This window comes from Armigeres subalbatus, chromosome 1 (genome assembly GCF_024139115.2).
Source record: "Armigeres subalbatus isolate Guangzhou_Male chromosome 1, GZ_Asu_2, whole genome shotgun sequence".
In the NCBI taxonomy this organism is placed as follows: domain Eukaryota; kingdom Metazoa; phylum Arthropoda; class Insecta; order Diptera; family Culicidae; genus Armigeres; species Armigeres subalbatus.
The window spans coordinates 95,918,622-95,940,155 of NC_085139.1; the positions used below are offsets into that span (position 1 = coordinate 95,918,622).

The 21,534-nt window shown below is 44.6% G+C and overlaps 1 protein-coding gene across 3 annotated transcripts; it reads left to right on the forward strand.

Annotated features, from left to right (window-relative positions):
• The first annotated feature begins 58 nt into the window (after positions 1–58).
• On the forward strand, positions 59–21,457 carry LOC134203134 (prolyl 3-hydroxylase sudestada1-like). Of its 3 annotated transcripts, XM_062678075.1 has the most exons (6): positions 59–300; positions 19,449–19,679; positions 19,747–19,947; positions 20,013–20,228; positions 20,281–20,756; positions 20,826–21,457. In XM_062678075.1, the coding sequence occupies exons 1-6, from the start codon at positions 201–203 to the stop codon at positions 21,291–21,293; spliced, it is 1,692 nt and encodes a 563-aa protein (XP_062534059.1). In that variant the 5' UTR covers positions 59–200; the 3' UTR covers positions 21,294–21,457. The 3 variants fall into 3 exon arrangements, with proteins under 3 accessions (XP_062534059.1, XP_062534060.1, XP_062534061.1); XM_062678076.1 differs by lacking the exons at positions 19,449–19,679; positions 19,747–19,947; positions 20,013–20,228; positions 20,281–20,756; positions 20,826–21,457 and adding an exon at positions 630–2,189 and having other exon boundaries at positions 67–300; XM_062678077.1 differs by lacking the exons at positions 59–300; positions 19,449–19,679; positions 19,747–19,947; ... (1 more) ...; positions 20,281–20,756; positions 20,826–21,457 and adding exons at positions 368–564; positions 630–2,189.
• The last annotated feature ends 77 nt before the right edge of the window (positions 21,458–21,534 follow it).

The window sequence follows — 21,534 nt, forward strand, 5'->3', positions numbered from 1 at the left end:
TTCGAAACTGCAGCAACCACCAAACCAAGTTCGACTCTGGATCGGATGGACAAGCTTGACATTAAAAAAAATCAAAAACACGCGACTCGGTTTACTTTCTTTGGGAGCGGCTTTAATTTTTCGCTTTTAAAATCAAAATTATAATAATATCGCTTTTTACTGGTACAAGTGGTGGTATTGATTCTTTTCCCGTCTTTGCAATGGACGATTTAAAAGCAAACGTCGATCAGCAGCCGTCGTCGGAACCAAAGAACCCAACTGAAGAAAGCACGAAAACAACAGATACGACAACGCATGATGGTAAATATTCCTTTTTCTACCTATAATTAATATGTTAGCTTCGTACGGTGCTTTAACTTTTAAATTCCTGGTTCAAAATTGATCGGAGCATGTTAGAACGTTAAGATAGTGTTTAAGTTTGTCACACGAAAATACCAGCATTTTTGCCGGATCCTAACTCAAACTGATGTCGGTATGTTTCGAATCGCAAATCCGTGACGAATGTTCTCATTAAGTCCAAGTGCCTCTCTTTCCGCGTCATTGAGAAGTCTGGAAAAATGATGGGTGAGTGTGATTTTTCTATAGAGTGGATATCTAACCGTTTTGATTGTGCTGCTGGTTTGTTTTAGGTCCAAAAAGGGTGGCAGAGGATGAGCCGGAAATCAATCGAAACAAGTTGCTCCGGCTGGAGGACAAACCAATAGCGATTAGTGGAAAATATTTAGAGCAGAGCTTCCGGAAGGAATTCAGTCAGAGTTGGTCGCAGAGTGAACCTCTACGGGGGAGTGACTTCCAGCTTAGAAGTGATCCGTTTCAGGTTGCCAGCCTACAGGGATTTTTGGAAGAAGATGAAGTCGGCTGCGATGTGACCCGCGGCTTGGAACGCGAATTTGCCGAGATGGATTGGAAGCGGAAACAGATGGATCTGTACGAGTTTTATCAGACGTTGGATTTGTGTTCGGTGACGAAGAAGTTTCTGTCGGGGTTTTACAACAACCTGAAGGAAAATGTATTGCCATTGATGCAGGAGCTGACAGGGATTCGTTTGACCCATGTGTCGGCTTCGTGTTCGATGTACAACGCTGGAGATTATTTGCTGGTACATGATGATCTGCTTACCGATCGAAGGATTGCTTTCGTGTTCTATTTGAGTCCTTGGGAAGCTCACCGAGAGTGGTCTGAAAAACACGGTGGGGCATTGGAACTGTTTAAAGCCGATGAAAATATTTTACCGGTTTTTCCGGTAACCGATTGCATCTATCCAAAAAATAATCAGCTGGTATTCTTCAAAGTTTGTGAGAGATCATTTCACCAAGTAGGGGAAGTCACGACCTTCGAATATCCTAGATTAACAATCAATGGTTGGTTCCACGGACCGATCGATGACGAAACCGCTCCACATACCTCAATAATAGTTGACACGCATTACTTTGGACCGGAACCGGAAGGAATGCATCTTTCAGAGTGGATAAATAACGTGTATCTGATTGACGAAGTCAAGCACAATGTTCAGAAAAAGGTGGAAATGTTCTCCGAGGTGTCGTTGGAGGAGTTTCTTATTACTGATATTTTTGACGTCATGTCGGTAACGCTACAGACAAGCCCTGACCTTACGTGGATTATCAAAGGACCAGCGCATCTGCGGAAGTACGACATATTAGATTTCAGCACCATAAAGTCCGGTCCATTGTCGGACCTGTACAAGTTATTTACCAGTAGAGACATGTTCCGTCTGTTGTACGAATATACCGAATTGGATTTGGCTGGCTCAAAATCGAAGCATCCCAAATGTGCCATTGAGTTGCAGCGGTGGCAAAAGGGCTGCTATACCATCATTGGCGATCCGTCGTCATACTCGGATTGTACCCTGGACGTGCTTTTATATCTGAATGCCCAGGAGAATGTTGGGGTGGTGACTTATCTGGTGCCGGATGGGGAACAACAGCCTAGCAGTAATTCTGAAGATCCAGACGAGGACGACCCAATGCTGTTGACCGTATATCCGAACGATAATGTGCTGAACGTGGTTTACCGAGCGGAGGGAACGACCAAATTTACCAAGTACGTATCGAAGAATATGTACCTGGAACAGGAACAACAGAACGATGGTGGCCATCCTTACACGTATATTTTGTCTTGTAGCTATAGGGAATAAAGAATTGATCAGCTTTGTCTGCAGTTGTAAGAAATGTGCTGTGCTTATTGATTCGAAAATTTGTCCAAGGTGTTTTATTTGTCACTTTTTGTAATATTTCGAGAGTTTAAAAAGGAAGAGAGAGAGAGTAATGCACAATAATAATTAATCACATGTTAATAAGTAATTACATGTTTCACTTCACGTGATCGATATTTTTCTTGAGTAACTGTTGGGAATCCGGATCTCCAGTTAGCCTTGCGTGCAAAAGCGTACATGAAATACCGATCAAACTTCCCCCTCCTTCTGTCAAAAATCGACTTGCAGAAGTTCAATGGGGACTTTTCACGGTGGATTTCGTTTAGCGTCATGTTCGCGCCCCATCCGGAAGAATATTGGGACTTGCCACTCATCTACCTGCTCTAGCGCAAGTTGGATCACGCCACACTGCGCGAAAAATGGTACCTCCACCAAGGATGATACCAGAGGATCGCCGGGAGGAAAGCCTGCCATGGACGGAGGTCGTGAACCCTAAAAAGATAGAAAGCGAAAAGATAGAGGCGAAGCGATTATCGTAAAGACTGACGATAAAAACTATGCCGATGTCTCAAAGACTATGAGAGCCAACGAGAAGCTCTCTAGTCTAAGAGGGGATGTCAACTGCATCAGAAGAACGCGGAAAGGCGAGATGATTCTCGACTTGAAGCGGGATGCTGCTCGGAAGAGTTCCGAGTATAAAAAGTTGACAGAGGAGGTCCTGGGTGATGGGGTGCAAGTTAGTGCCCCTTGCCCAGTTTTGAACATCCAGTGCAAGGGCATGGATGAGATAACCGAAGCCGAAGACCTGGTAGACGCATTGAGGGATCAGTGCAATGTCGAGATCCAGGAATTCGCGATTCGGTTACGCAAAGGCTTTGCGGGAATGCAGATTGCCTCATTCCAAGTACCTATGGCCGAAACCAAGAAGGTAAAACTGAAGGTGGGGTGGTCGGTGTGCTCGTTGAGCACAAGCCAACCCAATCAGGCCTGTTACAGGTGCCTTGGCCATGGTCATAAATCCTATGACTGCAAGGGCCCTGACCGTATAGTAAGCTACGGCACGGAGCCGAAAACCACCAGGCTCGCACCTGTCAGGCTGTACCAAGATGTCTGATCTGTCCTCCGGGAGCAGACAACAGGCATCTCACCGGTGCTCAGGCCTGTCCGGCCTCTAGTTAAACTTGAACCACTGCGAGGCGGCTCAACTGCTGCTACAACAGTCGGTTATCGAGTGTAAAGCTGATGTTGCCTTGCTGTCCGACCCATACCGCATCCCTGCTGGAAAAGAGAAGTTGGATTGCGGACAAGTCCGATAAGGTGGGAATTTGGAATTGTGGGCGATACCCCATCCAGAAGATGATAGCATCTCCCGACGATGAGGGTTTTGTCATAGCAAAGGTAAACGGAATTTACTTTTGTAGCTGCTACTGTCCTCCTAGATGGAGTATAGAGCAGTACACTAGTGTAGTTGATGTTCTTGCGGCGAAACTAACTGACCTAAAACCAGTAGTTGTAGCAGGTGACTTCAATGCGTGGGCAGTGGACTGGGGTTCCCGGTTCACTAACGCTAGAGGCTATATCCTGCTAGAGTCACTAGCGGTATTGAACGTAGTCCTGCTGAACGAAGGCCAAGTGCCAACGTTTAGAGGACCGAGCGGTGATTCATGTATCGACGTCACCTTCTGCAGCGCAGGATGGATGGTCTACGAGTGTCATACTTCTAGCGACCATCAAGAGGTACGTTTCATGGTCGAGTATACCCGGAAAAGTACGACAAGAAGAGGCGGTTCAACTGATCCCGGACGGCGCACCTCACAGTTCAATCAGGAACTGTTGGAGGAAGCGCTGCCCTGGGAAAGTCGGACTACAGGACTGAGCGGTAACGAATTGACAGAGGTACTAACACGTGCCTGTGATATAGCGATGCCATGGAAACCCCAGCCCCCAGGTAATCGACAACCAGTGTATCGCAGATCTTCGTAGAACCTGTCTTAGACGTGGGGTATTCCAGACAGCGAGCAGAGATGTTAGCTCCCTAGAGAGATCCCCAAGATCCCCAGAGATGTTAGCCGGAATAGTAGAAGGATTGTTTCCGAGACATGAACCATCCCGCCTTAAACACGCCGTTCTTGCTGATCCAGATATGGTCAGGAGCTGCCTCCAGAGATGCATGGACGAAGGAAACTTCCCAGATCGATGGAAACGGCAAAAATTGGTGCTATTACCGAAGCCCGGCAAACAGCCGTGGGACCCTTCGGCATACAGACCAATTTGCCTACTCGACACAGCTGGGAAGCCGCATCTGAATAGATTTTATTATTATTTATTATTTATTCAGACTAAGGCCAAAGTGGCCTGTGCGGTATATAAGAGTCTTCTCCATTCGGCTCGGTCCATGGCTACACGTCGCCAACCACGCAGTCTACGGAGGGTCCGCAAGTCATCTTCCACCTGATCGATCCACCTTGCCCGCTGCGCACCTCGCCTTCTTGTGCCCGTCGGATCGTTGTCGAGAACCATTTTCACCGGGTTACTGTCCGACATTCTGGCTACGTGCCCGGCCCACCGCAGTCCGATTTTCGCGGTGTGAACGATGGATGGTTCTCCCAACAGCTGATGCAACTCGTGGTTCATTCGCCTCCTCCACGTACCGTCCGCCATCTGCACCCCACCATAGATGGTGTCGCAACAATACAGATTACAACGCACCTGCTATCGCACAGCACCTTGATTCGCACGACAACTAGAGCTGACCCTGAGCTACCTGACAACTACCATGTCAGCAACACACCGAGCTGCCATTGCCATCATTACAAACAATTTGCATGACTATTGTTAGTGTATGAAACTTGTGCAGTTAGAATATTGAGGCATTACCAAGTGTAGCGGTCGCTTTTAAAATCGATAATTTATTAACAAAAACAACGGTACAACCAAGACGGAATTGCTAGTAGGACAGACAAGAATAGGTAGAAATATACTAAACGTAAGTAACAGCTTAAAATGAATTTAAAACAAGGTCCTAAATCTACTAAAACGACCCAAGTTTGTCCAAGAATCCGCTAATATGCAATCAAAGCTCATATATTTATGTCTCTTTTCATTTGCTTTAAAGGGATTTTTTAACCCTCACCTACCATCCACAAATATACGAGTGTTATAAAATCGGAAATATTTCTTTGATTTACCTGTCTGTTCGCTGTCGCAACATTAAAAAATCCGTTTACGATCGGGGGCTTAAGTCGATATGTCTAAGAAGGGTGATAGTCAGAAGCGGGGGACGTCTCCGGCGCTAGCTGTAAGCTGTGACGTATGCCGGCAACCGGATAACAGTCGAATGGTGGCTTGTGACTCGTGTGGGCAGTGGTTTCATTTTGCGTGTGTTCATGTGGATTCGAGTGTGCAGGACCTGGAGTGGATTTGCGAAAAATGTCACGAGAAGACAGGTCAACATACTACCAACGCATCTACACCAGTCAAAGAGACGGGGACCATACCAAAGTCAGGAAACAACAAGCCAGCTGAGCATCATCTGGAGGAATATCTACAAAAGCAGTTAGAAGCCATGCAGAAGAAATTCGAACGGATGTTGAAAGAGAAAGACAACCAGCATATGCAAGAGCTGACCGAACAGCGGAAGAAGTATGATCAGCAGCTGAGAGATACCGAGAGGCGCGTACTGGAGCGGATACAACACCAATATCAGGCAACTAATTTAGGAACCGGAGGCGGATTAACGGCGAGTTCGATTGGTATTCAGCCCGCTCAAGGTGCCTTCGAAGGAGGATCAACATCAACCATGATTGGTATCCAACAAGCGCAGATGGAAGAAGGAGCCGGTTCAACGAGTAGCAGTGCGGAGAATCACCAACCTCAGTGGGAACTGGGAGTTGGACCGACAGCGAGTTCAACGGGTCACCCACTGCCTCAAATCAACATACACGACGTGAACCAAGGAAGTGCAGGAGATGAGGCTGGAAGAATCCTAGTGCAGGAGATGAAATTATTGGAGGAAAGGCAGGCGTTAGAGAAGAAGCATGTGGAGGAACGATCTATACTGTTACAGCGATTTGCTACGTCAGACGGAGGTGCAGCAGGTTCAAGTGTTGGACTGAATCCTCAGGCTGCAGCATTTCAACCGAGTATCAGTGGCGTCTTCGGGGCTTCATTGCTTAGCCAAAGCCAGATCTCAGCGCGCCAAGCTATCACCAAGGAACTTCCCATATTTTCTGGAAGCCCAGAAGAATGGCCGCTTTTCTTAGCAAGCTACGAGAACTCGACGAGAATTTGCGGATTTAGTGACGAGGAGAATATGTTGCGACTTCAGAGAAGCCTGAAGGGGAAGGCCATGGATGCTGTTCGTTACCGGTTGTTGCATCCTGCAAGTCTACCTGGAGTAATATTGACGTTGAAGACTCTATTCGGACGTCCGGAGATAATCGTCTATTCGTTAATTAATAAAATCCGAGAAATGCCATCGCCGAAGGTGGAAAAATTACAAACGCTGATCGACTTCGGTGTAGCCGTGCAAAATGTATGTGCCACTATAACTGCTACAGGGTTAGATGAGTATATGTGTAACGTGGCATTACTTCAAGAGCTAACCGAGAGGTTGCCACCATCAATAAAATTGAATTGGGCATACCATCGTCAGACGTTGGGTAGAGTCACACTCTCGGAGTTCGGTGATTGGCTTGGGAAATTGGTCGAGGCTGCGAGCATTGTTACGATTCCATCGATAAGTATGCCAAAAGCCGAAAAACGCGGAAAAAGAGAAGACAACTTTATTAACCTGCATACAGAAAGTAACTCTAACTTCGAAGATCCTTCCGATGACGTTCGAGCCTCTGTTTTAAAAGGTTGTCTTGTTTGCCAAAACAGATGCGGTAATCCAGAGACGTGCCCAAGGTTTCTAGAAATGGATATCGGATCCCGTTGGGTGGTTGTCAAACAGCAGAAGTTATGCAGGAAGTGCCTGGGCAAACATTTCGGCGCCTGTTCGGTTAAAACACCTTGTGGGAGAAACGGATGTTCCTTCATGCATAATAAACTGCTACATGATGACAAGCGATACAACAAGCCTGTCATACATGAATCGGCTAGGCCGATAAGCGAGAATTCGACGGTACAGAACTGTAACACTCATTCGAAACCGACTACTAAAGTCCTGTTCCGGTATGTGCCAGTGACGATCTACGGAAAAGGAAAACAAGTTACAACTTATGCTTTCCTCGACGATGGATCTTCAGCAACGTTGATGGAAAACAGTCTTCTCGTGGAGTTGGGACTTGAAGGATTACCTTATCCATTATGTCTCGATTGGACGGGTGGTCAACAACGAGAGGAGAACGAGTCGGTTGTGCTCTCCCTGAAAATTTCAGGAGTGAATAACACCAGCGAGGTGTTCGATTTGCCAGAAGTCCATACAGTTCGCGATCTTTATCTCCGAAGCAGTCGGTTTCAATCTCGAAAATGATAGCCAAATACAACTACCTTGAAGGGTTGCCTTTGGAATCATACGACTGTGCATCCCCCCGAATCCTAATAGGCATGAACAATTGCCGTTTAGGTCATGCCTTGAGAAGTGTTGAAGGAGGTGATAACGAACCTGTAGTGTCCAAAACACGTCTGGGATGGATTGTCTATGGACCTTGTGAGATGGAGTCGGGCGCAACGTATTCTGGCTACAGCGGTCATTATAGTTTCCATATCTGTCCGTGTGCCAAGGAAGAAATTAGTGATATTAATGCTGCTTTGAAGGAGTATTTTGCCATTGAATCTTTAGGTATCTGTGGATCAGTCAAATCGTTAGCCTCGAAGGATGAGGAAAGAGCAATGAAGATCCTGTCCGCTGAAACACATTTGATTGGAAACCGCTATGAGACTGGTCTCCTGTGGCGGTTTGATCGGGTACAGTTACCCGACAGCAAAGGAATGGCATTGAAACGGCTAGCGTGTCTACAGAAACGATTGAAACGAGACCCGGAGTTAGACAAGGCGATGCGTGCAAAAATGATCGAGTACGAAGAAAAGGGGTACATTCGACGACTGTCGGCAGCGGAGAAGGCAGAAAAGCATCCCAATGACTGGTATCTGCCGATATTTCCCGTAATCAACGTGAACAAACCCGGCAAGATGCGGATTGTGTTTGACGCAGCTTCGAAAGTTAACGGTGTTTCACTCAATTCGTTTCTCCTCACGGGGCCAGATCAACTAGTGTCCTTGCCTGCCGTTTTGTATAAGTTTCGTGAATTCCGGGTCGCTGTTGTGGGTGACATTCGAGAAATGTTTTTCCAAGTTAAGATGAAGACGCAAGATCAGCGGAGCCAAATGATTTTATGGGGAAGTGGTGCCTCTGGAGACGAACCTGAAGTGTACGCTGTGGTAGTCATGACCTTTGGGGCGGCATGCTCACCGAGCTGCGCACATTATGTAAAAAATCTGAATGCAGATAGGTTCGAGACACAGTTCCCAAGAGCAGTCGAATGTATTAAATACGAACACTATGTTGACGACATGCTAGCAAGTGTTGAGACTGAAGAAGAAGCTGTGAAGCTAGCCAGCGATGTACGAACCATCCACTCTCAAGGAGGCTTCGAGATCCGCAATTGGCTATCGAACTCCCGTTCCGTCTTAAAAGGCCTACACGAAAACTATACAATGGAAAAGAATATGAGTTTCTGTGCGGAAATGTCTACCGAAAAAGTGCTAGGAATGTGGTGGAATACAACTACGGATACATTCACGTTTAAGCTGTCGCCTAAGCATGATGTGGATTTACTTTCTGGTACAAGAATGCCTACAAAGCGCGAGGTTTTAAGGACATTGATGGCCATATACGATCCCATGGGGCTCATCGCCAATTTCCTAATATATTTGAAGATTCTGCTTCAGGAAATTTTGAAACGCCAAATTGCGGCTGGGATGACGAAATCACTGGAAAATTGGCAGAAAGATGGTTGACATGGGTCGAAGCGCTTCCTAACGTCCGTCAAGTTTGTATTCCCCGTTGTTACCGAACAGTTACTTCCAACAAACAACGTGGAATTGCACATTTTCTGCGATGCCAGTGAGAATGGTATGGCTGCTGTAGCCTTCTTCAGGTTCGAAGAAGAAGGAATAGTAGAGTGTGCATTGATAGGATCGAAAACACGTGTGGCCCCCCTAAAATTTCTTTCTATTCCCCGTCTCGAACTTCAAGCTGCTGTGATCGGAGCTCGTCTTGCTGATTCCATTTCCAAATCACATCGAATGAAAATCACACGCCGAGTTTTCTGGACCGATTCCCGTGACGTAGTTTGCTGGCTGAGATCTGATCATCGACGATACAGCCAATTCGTGGCTTTCAGGGTGAGTGAACTACTCGATACAACAGAAGTGGAAGAATGGAGATGGCTTCCATCCAAGAAGAACGTAGCAGACGACGGTACGAAATGGCAACGGTTGCCGGACCTACAGCCAAACAGTAGGTGGTTCCGTGGACCGGAATTCTTGTGGGACCTCGAAAGAGAGTGGCCTAGTGATAGTGGTGATCACGGTACTACCTTAGAAGAAATACGTGCTAGTATTCTTCACCATTCAAGTATCGAGCGCTTTTCAAAGTGGAAACGACTACTAAGGTCAGTAGCATATGTCCATCGGTTTGTTATAAATGCTCGTAAGCGGACCAGAAGGGAGACTGTCAATTTAGGACCATTAATGCAAGAAGAACTGGAACTAGCTGAGAACACCATCTACCAGATAGTACAACAACAAGCTTATCCGGACGAAATTCAATTGATTCGTAATTCGAGTGCAGTGCCTTGTAACTGAAAACATGTGTTACCGAAAACCAGTCCTTTGTACAAACTGAGTCCATCGATGGATGAAAAGGGTGTTCTACGAATGCAAGGGCGTATCAATGCTTGCGAATGGGTAGGCGAAGCTACCAAGAACCCAATTCTGCTTCCTAGGCGAAATTACGTAACCGGCCTAGTAATTGCCGATTACCACAAAAAGTACCGCCATCAGAACCACAACACGGCCTTGAACGCAATTCGTCTGAAGTACAACATTTCCCGTCTTCGTTCGGAATTCGCTCACGTTCGCAGAAATTGCCAGCATTGTAAAATCCGCCTGGCATGTCCTCGTCCACCAGCAATGGGAAATCTTCCACATGCCCGTTTAGCAGCATACCAACACCCGTTTGCATACACCGGCGTCGACTATTTTGGCCCGATGTCAGTGCTCGTAGGCAGACACACCGAGAAAAGGTGGGGCGTTCTTCTCACCTGTATGACAACCAGAGCAGTGCACATCGAAATTGCACACTCGCTGTCAACAGATTCGTGTATTTTAGCACTACGCAATTTCATCGCGCGAAGAGGATTGCCAATAGAGTTTATAAGCGACCGAGGAACAAATTTCATTGGAGCTTCCAGAGAACTGCGAGAGGCCTTGGAAGGAGTTAACCAACAGAAGATTATGGTTGAATTCGTCAGTCCAGACACAAAGTGGACGTTCAACCCTCCGGCCGCACCACATTTCGGTGGCTGTTGGGAGCGATTGATTCAATCAGTCAAAAGAACGATGAAAGACTTCAACCTTCCACGACTACCGTCGGATGAAATACTGCGGTCGGTGTTAATGGAGATCGAGATGATCCTTAACTCAAGACCCCTCACTGACATTCCGCTCGACAACGACTTTGAACTGCCCTTAACACCAAATCACTTTCTTTTGGGGTCACCAAATGGGATTAAGCCCCCGATCGCCTTTGATGACAGACCTATGGTACTGAAGAGATCATGGAGAATGGCCCAGCTATACGCAGACAAGTTTTGGAAAAAATGGGTATCAGAGTATTTGCCTACATTAACACGGAAAACAAAATGGTTCCAACCAGTGAAACCCATCAAGGAAGGCGACGTAGCATTGATCGTAGATTGCAATCTACCGAGAAACTGTTGGCCGCGAGGACGTGTGGTTCAAGTGATACAAGCCGAGGACGGACAGGTCCGTCGTGTAACTGTGCAAACAGCCAGTGGACTTCTGGAGAGACCAGCCACCAAGGTTGCAGTGCTGGACGTTGGTGCAAACGATGATACGCCACCTGTACAACAGTGGCATACCGAGGGGGAGTGTCGCAACAATACAGATTGCAACGCACCTGCTATCGCACAGCACCTTGATTCGCACGACAACTAGAGCTGACCCTGAGCTACCTGACAACTACCATGTCAGCAACACACCGAGCTGCCATTGCCATCATTACAAACAATTTGCATGACTATTGTTAGTGTATGAAACTTGTGCAGTTAGAATATTGAGGCATTACCAAGTGTAGCGGTCGCTTTTAAAATCGATAATTTATTAACAAAAACAACGGTACAACCAAGACGGAATTGCTAGTAGGACAGACAAGAATAGGTAGAAATATACTAAACGTAAGTAACAGCTTAAAATGAATTTAAAACAAGGTCCTAAATCTACTAAAACGACCCAAGTTTGTCCAAGAATCCGCTAATATGCAATCAAAGCTCATATATTTATGTCTCTTTTCATTTGCTTTAAAGGGATTTTTTAACCCTCACCTACCATCCACAAATATACGAGTGTTATAAAATCGGAAATATTTCTTTGATTTACCTGTCTGTTCGCTGTCGCAACAGATGGTATGCAGCACTTTCCTTTCGAAAACTCCAAGTGCGCGTTGGTCCTCCACGAGCATCGTCCAGGTCTCGTGTCCGTTGAGGACTACCGGTCTAATGAGCGTTTTGTAGATTGTCAGTTTGGTACGGCGGCGAACTCTATTCGATCGGAGCGTCTTGTGGAGTCCAAAGTACGTACGATTTCCAGCCACTCCGAATTTCTCTGCTGGTGTCATTTTCGGCAGTCACCAGTGAGCCCAAGTACACAAATTCTTCAACCACCTTGATTTCGTCACCACCGATGCAAACTCGCGGTGGGTGGCTCACGTTGTCTTCTCTTGAACCTCTTCCTATCATGTACTTCGTCTTCGACGTGTTGATGACTAGTCCGATCCGCTTAGCTTCCCTCTTCAGTCTGATGTAGGCTTCCTCCATCTTCTCAAAGTTACGTGCCATAATATCTATGTCGTCGGCGAAGCCAAATAGCTGGACGGACTTATTGAAAATTGTACCACTCGTGTTAATCCCTGCTCTTCGTATTACCCCTTCCAAAACGATGTTGAATAGAAGACACGAAAGACCATCACCTTGCCGTAACCCTCTGCGGGTTTCGAAGGGACTCGAGAATGCCCCTGAAACTCGAACTACGCACATCACCCGATCCATCGTAGCTTTGATCAACCGTGTCAGTTTATCCGGAAAACCGTGTTCGTGCATTAGCTTGCATAGCTGGTCCCGATCGATTGTATCATATGCGGCTTTGAAGTCGATGATGATGATGTGTGGGCACGTTGTATTCGCGGCATTTCTGCAGTACTTGGCGAATGGCGAACACCTGATCCGTGGCGGAGCGTTCGTCCATAAAACCCGCCTGGTACTGCCCCACGAACTGCCTTGCAGTTGGTGCTAGTCGATGGCATAAAATTTGGGATAGTACCTTGTAGGCGGCGTTCAGTGATTGTGATTGCGCGGTAGTTGCTAAAATCCAGCTTATCGCCCTTTTTGTAGATGGGACACACGATACCTTCCATCCACTCCTGCGGCAAAACTTCCTCATCCCAAATCTTGGCAATGACCCAGTGCAGTGCTCTAGCCAGTGCCTCATCACCGTGTTTAAATAGCTCTCCTGGTAGTTGGTCAACCCCAGGGGTTTGGTGTTCTTCAGCCAGCCAATCTCCTCCTGGATTTCCTGGAGATCCGGAGCCGGTAAAATTATGTCCTGCGCGCGTTCTCCCAGGTTTATCATCATACCGCCATCTTCGTCTGCCACATCGCCATTAAGGTGTTCTTCGTAGTGCTGCCGCCACCTTTGGATCACCTCACGCTCGTTCGTAAGAAGGTTCCCGTTTATGTCCTTACACATATCAGGCTGTGGCACGTGGCCCTTACGTGAACGGTTTAACTTCTCATAGAACTTTCGTGTGTTATTAGCGCGGTACAGTAGCTCCGTCTCTTCACGGTCTCGATCTTCCTGCTCCTCCGGAAAATCGAGTTTTGTCTGTTCCGCGCCTGTTTATATCGTGCCTCGTTCGCCCTCGTGCGGTGTTGCAGCAATCTCGCCCATGCTGCATTCTTCTCTTCCACTAACTGCTCACATTCGCCGTCACACCAGTCGTTTCTCTGATCCGAGGGCACCGTGCCAAGTGCAGCGGTTGCGGTGCTACCAATGGCGGATCGAATATCTCTCCAGCCATCTTCAAGAGACGCTGCGCCTAGCTGCTCTTCCGTTGGGAGTGCCACTTCCAGCTGCTGCGCGTATTCTTGGGCTAGTCTACCGTCTTGTAGTCGCCCAATGTAAAGCCGCGGCGCCCGACTTCGACGCGTGTTGTACACCGTGGAGAGTTTTGAGCGCAGACATACTGCAACGAGGTAGTGGTCGGATTCAATATTCGCACTGCGGTAAGTGCGGACGTTCGTGACGTCGGAGAAGAATTTACCGTCGATTAGAACGTGGTCGATTTGGTTTTCCGTTTCTTGGTTAGGTGATCTCCATGTGGCCTTGTGGATATTTTTGCGGGGAAAGAAGTGGCTTCGGACTACCATTCCGCGGGAGGCTGCGAAGTTTATGCATCGTTGGCCGTTGTCAATCGATACGGTGTGCAGACTATCCGGTCCGATGACCGGTCTATACATTTCCTCCCTTCCTACCTGTGCGTTCATGTCACCGATGACGATTTTGACGTCCCGCAGTGGGCATCCATCGTATGTCTGCTCCAGCTGTGCGTAGAACGCTTCTTTCTCATCGTCGAGTCTCCCTTCGTGTGGCCAGTGCACGTTGATGATGCTATAGTTGAAGAAACGGCCTTTAATTCTCAGCTTGCACATCCTTGCGTTGATTAGCTGCCACCCAATCACACGATGGCGCATCTTGTCCAGCACTATGAAGCCGGTTCCCAGATCGTTGGTGGTGCCACAGCTTTGGTAGAAGGTAGCCGCTCGATGCCCGCTTTTCCACACTTTCTGTCCTGTCCAGCAAATCGCCTGCAGCGCCACGACGTCTAAAATGCGGGGATGTAACTCATGGTAGATCATCCTGTCGCAACCTGCAAAACCTATCGACTTGCAGTTCCATGTTCCAAGCTTCCAATCGTGATCCTGTATTCGTCGCCTAGGTCTTTGCCGATTAGATCGAGTCGCATTATCTCTTATATTGTTCGTAATTATTGGTTTTCCAGGCGGCTTATTGGGCCTGCGCAAACTTCCTGTCTCGTCGGAGGGCCGTCGTATCAGGGCTGTTTAGAGTCCCACCTAACACCAGGACCTGGGCTTGTGCGCTTTGAGCGGCCTACTTGCTGATATATGCAGCTTTTTATAGAGGTTTAACAGGGCCCACTGTCAAACCCCACCACATCCTAGGCAAGCCCCACAACTCGCAGATGGCCTGGGGAGGGATCGTCAAACCCTTGGACATAGTCTCCCTGCTGCCCTGCTGCTCCTGCTCGCCTACACGCATAATGATCATTTTTTAAAAGTGATTGATACGTATATTTTAACGAAGTTTTTACGACGGATGATTTAGTATGAACAAATTTTCATTTTATATTTATTGGGGCACATATAAGCTATAACTTTCGCCTCGATGATCACGCAGAAAAAACTACGTTAAAAACAAACATATTCTAGGTAAATCCAAACATAAATTCAGTTTGTCCTGGCATCAAAAATAAATCTGTTTGGAACAAACATATTGTTGCATTTGAAGCGAACAAAAACTTTTTATTGAATCAATATGCGTTTCAAGTTGTTTTAACCAGCTAAATGTTTGAGATCCTAAAATATTTTCCGCGCCAAATCCGCGCCGACTAAAATCAAATCCGCGCCATTTCCGCGCGACGTGAAATCCATTCCGCGCCAAATCCGCGCGATCCAGATCTAAATTCTAAGCAAATACACGTTAAATGTCAATTTTTGTATAACAATTTATTAAACGTCTTCTCTTTAAGATCTTTTCTTACAATATTACTGATTTCAAATATGATTTTAAACTGCAACATATGTTTGTATCGAAATGCTAATATGACTAATAAAACCGCAATAACAACCCTACTAAATGTCCTTATTCACCACTAAAAGTACTGAATCTAAGGGAACAAGAACTAAACAGTCAAAATTATTTGCATAAGCACCGCTATTTGGATTAGATTATGGCTTTGGCATGTTTTGTTCCGTTATTGTCAGGGTTTTTTTGTTAATAGAACTTTAAAAAATTCAGCACAAGGTACGTTGATATACAAATGAATGTTGGCCAGATTTGATCATAATTGATTAAAGATAAACGTGGCAAATATTTAAAAAATCTGTCAAAACCGCAATTTCTTTTGAAGTAATTAATTATGCAGCTTTGTAGTAGTTATTGACAAGACAAACTTGCGTAGATATTAAGAAATAAGACAATGAAGCTAAGTTTTTTAAACAAAACTTCTGTAAAACAAATATTTGAATTCATATCAAGAAACAAATAGTACAAAATCTAAAATAGTTGCTCAAGCTCCGTTTATTTTTTAAGTTAGAATCAAGCGTAAATTCCTTCAAAGATTCCAGACAAATATTTTTAGAAATTTCAGAAGATATTTCTTTGGAAATACGGCAGAATAATATGCGTAAACTCCAACAGAAATTAATCCGTCATTTCTCCTTCAATTCTTGTAACAAGCTTTTTTTAAAGTTCATGCAGAAATTTGTTTGACCATTCTTACTGGAATTTATCTTTCGTGCGCAGATTCATCCCAAAAATTTCTGCGGGTCATCCTCCGGAAATTTTCATAGAAATGTTTGCTGAAATCCAACTGCCATTGAATCTGCTGATGTACAGAAGTCGCTCCAAATTATCTGTGGGAATTCCTCCGAGTATTCTTACAAAAATTCCCTGGGAAATTATTTTGTAATTCATTTCAGAATTTTATCATGACTTCAAGTAAACTCTCCTCAAATAACCTGCGGAAAATCTTCAGAGCTTACTTGCAGAAATCCCTTCATGAATTCCTGCGGAAATCGCTTCAAAAAATCTTGCTGAAATTGATTGGTGACTTCCTGCGGAAAAACTCCCGGTTCTATTATTGAAAAATTATTAAAGAAATTTCTGTGATCATCGCTATAACTCTTTTGTAAATTCAAGGCGGCATTCTTTTCGATTTTCATTCCTGAGGTCACCGCTCCAGGAAATTCCTCCAAAAATGTATTTATAATTTTTCGGGTTTTTAATGCTGCAGAAATCCTTTTTACGCTGTGGAAATTTATTTGCAAGGAATTTATACAAGGATCACCATAGGGTCCTTGTGGAAAATTCTTTAGGAATTTTCTTTGTTTTCTGTTGGTAATCCTGTAAAATCGGAGTTAACCGAAAACATCATAAAAAACCCGCCAGAAATAACTTTTGAGAATCATTTTCTAATTTTTGATCGACTTTCTGCGGAAGAACTTATTAAAATGAGGCATCTGCATTAAATTACAGAACATTTTTATGTTTTCAATTGTTGTATAAACCCTTATTCGTTCTAGATGAATGTTATAAAGGAAATATAAAATGTTCCAATATTATGAAAGAATTCTTGACTACTTTTGAAGAATGATATAATATATCATGCTGAGTGGTTCATCGTAAAAGAAACAACCAATTAGAAACTGACAAACATTTTGGAATTACAAAGAAATTGACAAGATAAAAATGGGTGTTCATGTCCTTCAATAGACAACATGGTTTGTGTGCGTCGTGTTTTAGAATGGATTAAAAATGACAACAAGTGGCGTATCTCTCCTCACAACATTTGTTTTAATAATGCTTGAGAGTATAATACATGCCATTAAATAAGGACTTGTACATATCCGAAAAATAATGTTAAATAACCTTGAAACGTAAATTTTTTTTCAACACCATTGTAAAAGAAAATAAAGCCCATCTATAGATAGGCATCAAACTAATTTTCAAATAAACTTCCTTAGATTTAGCATTTTATTTATTAAATTTCCACCTAAAACTAAATCCGCGCCAAATCCGCGCGAAACCCTAAAATCGTTATGTAAATCCGCGCCAAATCCGCGAAAACCGCGAAATCCGCGAAAATCGCGAAATCCGCGTAGTCGTAACAACCCTGTACTTTGAAACTTTTTTGTGTAGTTTACAAAAGTTTGAGTCGCGAACACAGGTATACATTAGTGCTGTCCAATGAGAGCTTGAAGTTGCTCGAAGTTTCTCCCTGTCCTGCTCATGCCCATTTGTTGACAAAAAAGAGCGAGCAGGACGGGTACAACTTCGAGCTGCTCATTGGACAGCATTATTATTTCGATATCAATATTGCTTGTTTCGAGCCGATGGAATGATTCCTTGGATTAGTAGTAAGCATTCTGGTCGATTGTTTTGTATTCGCGTCCATTGCCGAAACTTTTGATATCGACGGAGCGGTAACATAATATTTGGTTTCTGTGTTGTCGTACATTAAATTGAACTCTGAACGATACTTACGAGTTATTATCTGCGACTTGTATTAGTGCTGTCCAATGAGCAGCTCGAAGTAGCTCGAAGTTGTTCCTGTCACGCTCATGCCCGTTTGTTGACAAAAAAGAACGAGCAGGACGGGAACAACTTCGAGCTACTTCGAGCTGCTCATTGGACAGCATTATTATGACTTGGGCCCTCTTTAGTAAGATGCGCGGCTACAAAGCAAGACCATGCTGAAGGTGGCTGGGTTCGATTCCCGGTGCCGGTCTAGGTAATTTTCGGTTTGGAAATTGTCTCGACTTCCCGTGGCATAAAAGTATCATCGTGTTAGCCTCATGATATACGAATGCAGAAATGGTAGCTTGGCTTAGAAACCTCGCATTTAATAACTGTGGAAGTGCTTAATGAACACTAAGCTGCAAGGCGGCAATGTTCCAGTGGGGAATGTAATGCCAATGAAGAAGATTATGACTTGAAACGCGTTTTATGGTGAAACTTTTGAAATCTGTCCCAGAGGTATCACAAGTTTTTCATTTTTCATTAACTGTAAGTATTTCTACTGATATTTACAAAAGGTTGAAAGCTCATTTTTTCAATTATGTTTTTTGCTGTATAGTAATGGATTTTTTTAGGAATTTATGTCTGTAAAATATTCGGGTTGTTTTTAATCATATAAATTGATCTTAATTAAATATCTTAACGATAACTCGTCCAGCTCAAACATTTGTAGAAGAATGTGGCGGGACCATCATCATCATCATCTTACTTCCAACTCTTCTCTTCTCTTTACTCACTTCTCACTACTCAACTTCCTCCTCACTCATTTCTCACATTTCACTTCTCATTTCTCACTTTTCACTTTTCGATTCTCACTTTTCGCTTCTCACTTATCACTTCACACGTCTCGCTACTTACTTTCAAGTTCTCACTTTTAACTTCTCACTTCGCATTTTTCGCTCCTCACTAATCTCTTCTTATTTATCACTTCTCACTTCCTCCTCACTCACTTCTCACATTTCACTTCTCATTTTTCATTTTTCGATCCTCACTTTGCGCTTCTCACTTATCACTTCACACTTCTCGCTACTTACTTCTTTATTCTCACTTCTTATTTCTCACTTCTCACTCTTCTCTTCTCATTTTCACTTCTTATTTCTCACTTGTAACTTCCTCCTTGCTCACTTCTCACATTTCACTTCTCATTTCTCACTTTTCGATTCTCACCTTTGGCTTCTCATTTATCATTTCATACTTCTCGTTACTTGCTTCTCACATTCCACTTCTCATTTCTCACTTCTCACTTTTGGATTCTCACTTTTCGCTCCTTACTTCACACTTCTCGCTGCTTACTTCTTAGTTCCCACTTCTTACTTCTCACTTTTCACAACAGTAACAGAAACTTCTATGCAACATATCTGTTGCTCGGGACACACACACACACACGGACAGACAGGCATTTGCTTAGTTCGTTGAGCTGATTCGATTATAACACGAGGGGTCTCTGAGCCTTCCATAACAAGGTTCGTTTTTTGGAGAGGTTCGGTGCAACTTTGTTGTACGCCAAAGGCAAAAAATACCATGTTGGATGGAGTTCGAACAAATTGCAACAAAACGCCATCCTCAACGTCCGAAATAATGTCAAATTCTCCTTTAACGCGCTTCACATAGCGTTGCAAACTGATCTTTCAACAACCCTCTTTTTTACTTGCAGATACTATCCACTTTTATGCTACGATAGCCTTTATCGTGGTTATCATCGTAATTGGTGTCCCCATGTGGTGGAAAACCACCGAAGTTTACCGGGTTCCGTTGCCGTATGCTGAAATTGAGAGCCTGGATGACGTTCCAATAAAAGCTACCATACGGATGGGATTGTTCGTAAAATCCCAAGAACGGCGGGACATACTTTTGTTTGAACTGAGCAAAAAATTTGAAAACAATTGTAAGTGATGGAAATGGCCATTCTTAAAGTATGGAATAATCATTGAATTTTTGTTTTACTCACGTAGTTGCGTTCAACCTCCAACTGGAGGAGTTTACATTAGATCCATCGCTCGTCGACGCGGCAAAGACTCCAGCTGCGTTAGAAGCTGCTATTCTCAAAAAGTATCCGTTGGGTTTGGGGGATTTTGTCCTAATTGAGTGGAACAAACTGGAGGATGATGTCTTAGTAACATCCGAACGTACGGCTTTCATTTCAGAGAGTGCAAGTAGGTTTATCTTGGTGTTATTGATCAACTCTAAAGCGTAGGTATAACTCATTTATCCTTTTTAGCGTCCTTGAAGATTTACCAAGTTCTATCGTCTTGGATTTTGCAAGAGTACAAACTCAAGGCAATCCTTGGCTCACGCGACCTTCAAACAAGTAAAAATCGACAACTTCGACTAAACACGGCTCCGATGCAACCGCATTACGAGATTCTTATTTCAGTGCTGAACCCCCGCCCGGATATTCAGAAGGTTCACTGGAATGCACGTGCTGCGGCTGAAAGTAGGTTTCCCTTATCTGTTGGTTGTTCGATCTAACAAAATTAAGTTTTTAGATTACATTGCTCCATTCTTGGATGGTCTATCGACGATCGCCAATTTCACCGTCAAAACCCAGTGGGTTTATCAGGTGGAAATCCAAAATCCCCAGAAGCAGATTCCGGATGAAAGTCGGTTACGGCGACATTATGCCATCCAGGAAGACGCTTTGCCACATGTGATAACCGCCTTCGAGAAGAAACTCGGAAACCAAATTTCCAACGATCCGGCGATCCACCTAGTGGTTTACGTTCCTCCGTGTGGGCTTGCCCCATTACGAATCTACCGGAGAGATGGATCGCGAGCGTCGGCGAACAATGTCGAAGCGTTCACTTCGGCCAAATGGGGCGGCATTGTGCTGGCCAATCCAACGGAGGATGCCATTGCCAAGTGTTTGGAGGGTAGTGGTACCACCGAGTTCCACTTAAGCTCCCAGGATGTTATGCCGGTGCTCTTGTATCAACTGAGAAAGATTTTCGACCTGGAAAACAATGTGAGTAGTCGGAAATTTGTCGATTATGGCTTTTAACAAAATTTGAATAATCCTCGTTATCATTCATAGATCCCCCTCCTGGATTCAAGTATAACCCCGTTCAACTCGATTGAACCCCGCATCTGGGAGGTGGACAACTTTATTCGGTGCAACACCATTTACCGCATCCACTCAGCGACCCTTACGTTGCAATCGCTGATCCAGCTGCTCGGCGGTATCGATTACATCGTCATCGCTGATCAGGTTGGGGCGGCCATTAAGGACGCCCATGAGCGAATCGTGCTGGCAAAACGGCTCCTGCTGGACAACAAACTGTTGGAGGCTGCCGCTGAAGCAAAGCAGGCCTACGTTTCCGCCGAGCGAGCGTTCTTCGACCCAAGCATGCTGGCCTTGCTGTATTTCCCCAGTGAACAAAAGTACGCCATCTACATTCCGTTGTTCCTTCCGATTATGATTCCGGTGTTCTTTTCGTTCAACTCGATTAGTAAGTTCTTAAGAAAGAGATTTGGTTCCCAAAAGAAACAGAAGACTGAGTGATGATGTGTGGCTGTGGTCTGAAACGCAGGGAAGTCATCATATAGAAGGAAAATGAAAATCCAGTACGGCTTTGTTTTAAGTGTTGGAACTCCCTAATTTAATTTAAATTTGAACGAGTGAGTGTGTATTTACAGAACAGAACATAGGTAGTGTACTAAAATCCATATTGATGTTTTTGGATGTAATGCCTTGTTTTGAAGATATCCATCACACTAGAAACGGCAGAACTCGGCATGCTTCT